The 8,668-nt window shown below is 39.2% G+C and overlaps 1 protein-coding gene and 1 pseudogene across 1 annotated transcript in view; one reads left to right on the top strand and one right to left on the bottom strand.

Annotated features, from left to right (window-relative positions):
• Positions 1-8,668, top strand: part of SNTB2 (syntrophin, beta 2 (dystrophin-associated protein A1, 59kDa, basic component 2)) — a 142,066-nt gene that overhangs the window by 116,565 nt on the left and 16,833 nt on the right. Inside the window, exon 5 of the mRNA XM_006860212.1 lies at positions 7,004-7,200. Coding sequence (XP_006860274.1) covers positions 7,004-7,200 — 197 coding nt within the window. The remainder of the gene's footprint in view (positions 1-7,003; positions 7,201-8,668) is intronic.
• Positions 2,567-2,918, bottom strand: LOC102817854 (annotated as a pseudogene).

Below are 8,668 nucleotides of genomic sequence, written 5' to 3'. Positions count from 1 at the left end.
CTAACCTCAAGATTAGCAGTTAGAAATGACCAGCCGTTCTGTGGGAGAAAAATGAGGCTTTCTGCTCCTGTAAAAATTTACAACTTCGGAAACCCTATGCAGGGTCACTATGAGTGGGAACCAACTCCACCACGGCACACCACCGTCACTGTCACCCCCATAGTTAAGCATTACGTTACTCTTTGTTTTGTATAGTTTTATGGGCTTTGATAAATGCATAATGACATACAGTCACCATTAATTACAACTTCATGCAAATGCTTTTACCACTCTAAAACTTCCTAGTGCTTTATCTGTTCATCCCTTACCTTTGTCTTCTTAAGTCCTTGACAGCCACTGATCCTAATACTATCTCTTCTATTTTGCCTATTCTAAAATGTCATACAAGTGTAGCCTTTTAAGACTGGAATGTAAGTTTCCTCCCTGTCTTTTTCTGACTCAGCTTTTTTTTTTTTTCTTGTTGAAATAGCATTTTATTGTGTTTTGGGTGAAAGGTTTTCATAGCATAGCAAGTTAGGTTCTCATTTGGCAATTTCTACACAGATTAATCAATAACATTATGTTCATTTTTCATATGATGTCAACATTCTTTTTGTGTTGTGGTGGTTCCATTTCCATTACTCCAGTTTACCTGCCCTCTTAACTTCTCATCTTTGCTTTAGATTGATTAAATGTTGACCTATTGGACTCCTAGAGATTTTTTTTAGTACAGCATGAATCTAATGGATTGTTGTTGTTAAATACCATTGAATCAGTTCCGACCCATAGCAACCCTTATAGGGTTTCCAAGGAGCAGCTAGTGAGCTTGAACCACCAATCTTACAGTTCAAACAACTTTGCAGTCCAGCGTATCAACCCACAGTGCCATACCATAACTCTAACCTAATGGATTGTTATTGTTTGTGGTTTAGTACTGTTGAGTCTGTTCCAACCCATAGCGACCCTGTATAGGGTTTCTGAGGAGCAGCTGGTGAGCTACTTACCCACCCCATCAACGTACAGTTTCCTCTATTATTAGCATCTTTCATTAGTGTGATATGCTTGTTATAATCAATGAACCAAAACTGATTTCATATTACCTATAGTCCATAGTTTGCATTAAGGAGCTCTGGTAGCGTAGCAGACTTTGTAGTCTGCGCATTAACCCACAACGCCACACCAGGACTCTTAATGGGTAGTATCCTTTATTTTGTATATTACTGCATTTCTGCTAGAAAGTGATCATGGGATAGTTTGGGTTCCTGGTTTAAAAGCATCTCAGAACAATAGTCTCAGGGAGCCCTCTGCTCTCAGGTGATCCATTTAGTTTGCCCTTTTTTTTAAATAATTTGAGTTTTGATCTACATTTTTCTCCTATTCTATCCAGAATAACATATTGTAACCCAGTCAGATCAGTCATTGGTGGAAACTGGGCACCATCTAGTTCTTCTCGTTTCATAGTAGTTGAGGTTATGGCTTGTGTAGGCTATCACCTTTGTAGGCTTATTTCTTCTCTGAGATTTTGGCTTCTTACTCTTTTGCTTCTAACAAGTGAAACCAATAGCTGTATCTTAGATAGCTGCTAATAAGCTTTTAAGGCCCCACATGGCACTTGCCTCACTAGGAAGCATGAACTTACATACATCACTAACATGATCTTTGTGTATTATATAGTCATATTATACCAGTTAACTGAATTATCTCATGGGACTATAGTCCTAAACTTTTACGCCCAGAAATCTAATCTCAGAAGGTATTTGTTAATTTTTGAAGAATATTGGTAGTTATGTATTCAATGAGTATATGTATATGTTCATATAAATGTATTTAAATGTTTACACATACATATAAATATTTCTGTTCTCACGTATGTGTACAACAGTTACACCTGCTAGTATATGTAATGCCAGTATCCATTCGTATGTGATCTTAGGCTCATTTATTCTTTGTTGGAGTTGAATTATTTAGTTCAGACACCTTTTCTCAAGAGTGCTTCTCAGCGTTATCATTTACCTTTGTCATGTTGTGCTCACTACACACTCTTTCAGTGTCATTTTCCCATCACCAAAAATGACAAATATCTACAATCTAGGATAGCTTATTTCTTTTTGGGGGGTTGGGTGGCTTTAAATGAAGATTTTAACCTCCCTGTGGAGGCCTGGGGTGGGGTGGTATTTGAGAGGGCAACAAACATTTACTGTGCATCTCAAGGAGAAGGGAGGAGCTACTGCTAGGTTTTACGACTGTAAAAGGTTCGAAAGATGTCTGTGATTGCACTGGGGTTGAAGTACAGCTGAATCAGAAGGCAGCTTGAGATGTCAAGGGTAAGAAAGGTGCCCAGGCCTGGTGTGAAAGCTGTTTTTGTCTACAGAGATAAAAGTGGCACAAGAATGATAGCTCTCCCTGGTCCAATCTGGCTGTCCTGATGCGCCCCTAATCACGCCTTGACAGTTCTTACAATGAATGGAATCAAAGTCTTGTTTTATTTTTTGTGGTGCCATGATCCTCCTATGATGAACAGACGGTGCTCCATCAGCTCCATACATTTTATTGAGCCTAAATGATGGGTCTGCCTGGGTCATTTCCATCAGCCTGGTCCTCTTCTAAGGGGAAACTTGTTTTTCTGTATATTTATTAAGACGTCCATCCTCTCATCCTTATCCTTCTGTATGTCCTTCATAATTTCTACGAGTTCCTTGTCCGTTATCTCTTTGATCTGGTTTATCGCCTCCATTTTTTTCCTTGAGCTCTTCCCTCACCTCCCTGAGTTCATTCTTTAATTCATGTGTCCCTTCTGCCCTAGTGGATGGCCCTTCTTGTTGACTTCCTTTTGTAGTCATGTATTTTGGTCAGTTCCGCCTTTTGGTTCCCAGCAAACGGACGGTCTTGTAGTTCTTGTTCAGATTTGTTCTCAACAGTTCCGCCCTCTTGGCCGACATGGTGGAAGAAGCTAGATTTTCTTCAGCTTCCCCAGCTCAGTTCTTTTTATTACTGAATTAAATGGTGTGAATGTGTTTGCTTGGTGCCACCAGTTAAAGTGTTCAGCTGCTAACTGAAAGAAGTCAAAGTCTACACAGAGGTGCCTTGAAAGAAAGGTGGTGATTTGCATTGGAAAAGTCAGTCATAGAAAACCTTATGAAATATAGTGGTACTCGGGCACACTTGGGGTCACCGTGAATCAGAATCAACTTGATGGCAGCGTGCTTGTTTTCATGGATGTAACTGTTTGTTTATATATTTATCTACTGAAAAACATTTCAGTTGTACCCAGTTTTTAGCATTTATGAATAAATCTCCTAGGAAGATTCATGGGCATGTTTTTGTGTACACAAAAGTTTCAACTCAATTGAATAAATACTTAACAGCATGATTACTACTATGTCTTATGGCAAGGCAGTGTTTAGCTTTGTAAGAAATGGCCAAACTTTTCTTGTCCATTTTTATTCCCACCAGCAATGAATGAGAGTTCCTGTTGCTAGGCACCCTGTTCTTCATTTACAACTGTCATTTTCTTGTTTTAAATTGTACTTCTTTGGAGTCCTGTTGTGGTGCTGTAGGATAAGCACTAGACTGCAAGCTACAAGGTTGGCAGTTCAAACCCACCAGCCGCTCCTTGGAGACCCTACACAAGGTCCCTATGACTTGTAACCAACTCAACAGCACTTGACAACAACAACCTACTTTTAGTTAATTTTTCTATAAATTTGAAATCTTCTGTGTCTAGTTTCTTGTTGTTTTTGTTTGCAAATGAATGTTCAGTTATTCCAGCACTGTTTGTTGAAAACCATACTTTCTCCATTGAATTGTCTTTGTTCCTTTGTCAAAGATCAGCCGGCTGTATTTTTGTGCATTTTTTCTGGGCTTTCTGTTCTGTTTCACTGATCAACGTTGTCTTGTCTTTCCCCCATACCACACTACCTTGATGGCTACAGATTTTGTAGTAAGCATTAAATTTGGGACTCCTGGTACGGTGCTGTAGGATCCGCACTGGACTACAAACCACAAAGTCAGCTATTCCTCAGAAACCCTCTTCAGGGTCACTATGAGTTGGAATCAACTTGATGTCACTTAACAATAACAAGTTAAAGTTGAGTAGTGTTAGTCGTCCAACATTGTTCTTCTTCAGTGTTGTGTTGACAATTTTGGGTCTTTTGCTTTTCCTCATAAGCTTTAGAATCAATTTGTCTAAATCTATAAAATAGCTTTCCAGGATTATGATTGTAACTGCATTGACTCTGTAGATTAAGTTTGAGAGAATTAACATCTTAAAAATAATGAGCCTTCCTATTCATAGACATTGAACATCTCTCAATTCATTTAGACTTCTTTGATTTCTTTCATCAGTTTTTTAGCTTTCCTCATACTGATCTTGTATGTATTTTGTTAGATTAATGCTTAAGTGTTTCTTTGTGTGTCTCTATACATATAAATAGTATTGTGTTTTTAATTTCAAATTCCAATAGTTCATTGTTGGTACATAGGAAAGCAGTTTTATATCCTGTGGTCTTGCTATAATCACTAATTAGTTATAGGGATTTTTGTTATTGACTCTTAAGGATTTTTCTATATTAAAAAAATCATATCTTCGAGCAAAGATAGTTTTATTTCTTCTGGAATCATTTTTCACTTAACATTTCTTTATAGGTCAATAAATTCTGGAGTAAACTGTAAAACCACCGTGAATTTTAATGATAAAACCCAGGTTTATGGTTGCTGTGGGTTCTCTTCTGTCTTCCTATTCCTGACTCTTCTTCCTTCGTTGACTGGCTTCTGTTATTAGAAGTTCTTTGACTGCAAAAGTGAAAAGCAGTTACTCGTCCATTTTTCCTTACTTTTTACCTGAAACAATTAGTAATATCATTTTCTAATAAAAATTTTATCTTTTTCATATGCATAGCCAAAGGAAAGAGCCCATGGGAAACTGAGGTTGTGGTCAGTCCAGCCCAGTGTCCTGTCTGACTGTGACACCAGGAACATGGGGAAACAGAACATCTACTTCAGGGATTCTAAGTTTGCTTTGAAATGTACTTATGCACAAGCTGCTAGTTAGATGAATGTGAATAAACAAAATGTGGTATCTGTGCACAGTGAAATAGTATTCAACCATTGAGAGAAATGAAGTCTTGATGCATGCTATAGTATGGATGGAACTAGAAGACATGCTGAATGAAATAAGTCATTCACAAAAGAGTACATGTTATATGATCTCACTTAAATAAAAAGACTAGCCAAATGTACAGAGACCAAAGTTTACTAGTGGGAGGGAAGGAGAGGGGGTAAATGTTGATGGAAAAAATAGCATTAATTAAGGATAGGGTTGCACAACTGATTATCAAAATTGCTGTCAATAAGTTGTATACCTGTAAAAAGTTGAATTGGCAAAAGTTGTGAGATAGTTATATCTGTAACAGTGACCAAACAAAAAGAGGTAGCTGCCAAAACTGCCTATATACAACCAAACACCACAGGGGATTTGGTTCCTTGGTTTGGAGGTTTAGAATCATGGTTTCATGGCGCATCCCAGTTACTTGGCCTAGTAACATGTTGAGTGTTTCTGTCCTACCTCTTAGTTCATTTTCTAGTATCTGGGGTCATAAAAGCTTGCAAGAAGTGACCCGAAGTGCAATAATTGTTCTCTACACACCTGGAGCAACAGAGAAATAAAGAGAGTGGGGTAGGAAGAGGATATGGACTGTGTGAATAATTGCCTCCATGAACAAGTGTCTCCTTTTCCATAAGACCGGAACTGAATGGTTCCCAGCTACCATTACTGAATTTTTTGATCAAATATTCTGTGGAAGAATCCTGATCAAAAGACGAGCAATATAGCAAAAGGAAGGAAGTGATTGTCTATGCAGTCCAGGAGCCGAGGTCCCTGGAACCATCAAGGGAGAAGAGCGGAGTGTGAGACCCTACCTAGAGAAATAGTGATGCCAGAGATGGAGTCAGAGACAATGACTTGGAGAGTTGGAGCGGCTCGGGACTCTAGACCCAGAGAGGGAGAGGAACTGTGTGCTGATGACCAGGGGGCAGACTTGCAGGGTATACCCTTTGATGATACATGGAGGGGATTGTAACCATGGCAATGAAACAATATACAATAGGATGAATGTAAAGCTAATGTTCTCCCATGTAAACTATCACATAATTCACAATAAAACATTTAAAAAAAAAATGGTGAGCAATATAGAACAGAATTTCAAATGTATCATGGACTCTAGACTTTCTGGAAACATGCAGGGTAAATGAACCCCTGAAACTATTGCCCAGAGATAATCTTTAAACTTTATACCAAAGCCCCCAGACTTCTTAAAACCAAGTAATAGTTTAGTTTAGCTAATAAAAAAGGTCTGCCTTGAACATTATGCTCTTTTAAGGACTATTTATATGAGACTTCTGGTGTGGCACTGTAGGCTCAACGCTGGATGACAAACCATAAGGTTGGCAAACCCACAGGATGCTCTTTGGAAACCCTATACAGGATCACTGTGAGTCAGAATGGACTCTTTGGCGTTTCACAACAATAGTATAGCCAAGATCGAGAACTCCTGGTGTGGTGCTGTAGGATCAATACTGAACTTCAAACCACATGGTCGACAGTTCAAACCCACCAGCTGCTCCTCAGAAACCCTATATATATAGGGTCTCTGTGAGTCAGAACCAACTCGACAGCACTTAATTACAACAACAACAATGTGGGATCAAATTGACAACCTGCAATTCAAGAGCTACAGGAACCCTAGGGGACAGTGAGTTGATAGTAATAGAGGAAGGGACAGCTCATAAAAGGAAGGTGAGAAAAGTTGCACAACTTGAAGCGTATGCTCACTGTCACCGATTCTTCATGTAGAAACTGTTGAATTGGTGCATGTTTTGCTGTGTACATTCTCAACGAGAACAGTAAAATTCGAAGGAAAAAACTATTGTTGGTCTTTATATTCTACTTACCAATTAGCATAAATTTCTAACATATTCCTCTCAAAGTATTCATTAATTTTGATCTCTGCTCTGTTTGTGGCCCTAGGTTGGTTCATTCTGGCTCTGGATGTCGATCACCCTCACTTGGATCTGACCTTACATTTGCTACCAGGACAGGCTCTCGGCAAGGCATTGAAATGCATCTGTTCAGGGTGGAGACACATCGGGATCTGTCAACCTGGACCAGAATACTTGTTCAGGGTTGTCATGCTGCTGCTGAGCTGATCAAGGAGGTTTCTCTAGGTATAGATGATGGCATTTCATTTCTCATAGTGATTAAATAGAACTGTTTTACATGCTAAGATACGGTGGTATAAAGTGGTGGTGATGTAAACAACTGTGGTTTCTCTGTTTCATTACTGTAGCTTTCCTAAGGCTAGTACATGGCTCTAAGCATATTCCTAATATCCTATGTAAAACATTGCATTTTGACTGCTTGTCGTTATAATCTGCAGTGAATTGTGGAAGGATTAATTTACTCAATACTAGATGCATTGACCCAAGTTAAGAAGATTTGGAATCTAAATTATGGATGTTGTTAAATGCCATTAAATTGTTTCCAACTCATAGTGACCCTGTATAGGGTTTCTGAGGAGCAACTGGTGGGTTTGAACTGCTGACCTTGTGATCAGCAGTCCAGTGCTTATCCTAAAGCACATACAAGGATTCAAAAGTAGAGATTTGTTGTTAATTGTGCCGGTAATTCGGTTCCAACTCATAGCAACCCTGTATAGAGTTTCCAAAGAACATTGGTGAGTTTAAATCAAAACCTGGCTTATCTTATGCCATACCAGGACTCCAAAATATGGATTGTTGTTGGTGTTGGTGGAAGTGCTGTTGAGTAGGTTCTGACTCATAGCAACCCCGTATAGGGTTTCTGAGAAGCAACTAGTGGATTTGAACCCTCGACCTTTTGTGGTTCGCAGTCTAGTGCTGATCCTACGGCACCATACCAGGAAAAATATGCATAGACATCCTTTAAAATTACGCTTATGTCAAGATCATGGCTATTAAAAAATCAAGGGCCTAAAGTAGGAGTTTCTGGTTAAAATTTTGACCATTTGTGCCTAGTGTAAGAGGAAATACTTTTGGTAGCTTCTTCCCTTGGTTGAAGCTCCCTCTTGTGGATAATCTTTACATAACCAAACCCACTGTCATCTACTTGATTCTGAGTCTTCACTAGGCAGTAAGTCTTTGTAGAATCAGAAAGCCTCATCTTTCTCCTGCTGAGTCACTGGTGAGTTTGAACTAATGACCCTGTGGTCTCTGTGAATGATGAGCTTTTGGTGGAAGGTTCTCATACATACGTTTCTCTGTGTGTGTGTTTGCATATTTCAACATAAAGAGAACAAAAATCATCACAATTGGACCAGTAGAGAACATCATGATAAACAGAGAAAATATTGAAGTTCTCCAGGATTATGTATTTACTTGGGGCTACAATCAATGTCCATGAAAGCAACAGTCAAGAAATTCAAGCCTGAGGGAGCCAGCATTCACCGAAGACCCACCTGAAAGAGGGATGTCATAGACATCTCCATTGAGGCCCGCCCCCCTCCCCCCCCCCAAGAGCACCAATGAACCAGCCACAGCAGAGAAGACTTTAAGAACTGTTTAACCCTTAGGGAACTGCTTAAACCCCAGAGACATTCTGCTGCTTTGCTTGTCGGGCGTGGGGAATGGGGAGTTAATAGATGTTACCGATTTTGCA

This window comes from Chrysochloris asiatica, unplaced genomic scaffold, assembly GCF_000296735.1.
Source record: "Chrysochloris asiatica unplaced genomic scaffold, ChrAsi1.0 scaffold00037, whole genome shotgun sequence".
NCBI lineage: Eukaryota > Metazoa > Chordata > Mammalia > Afrosoricida > Chrysochloridae > Chrysochloris > Chrysochloris asiatica.
The sequence above is the reverse complement of the archived record's forward strand: the minus strand, read 5'-3'. Positions and strand labels throughout refer to the sequence as shown.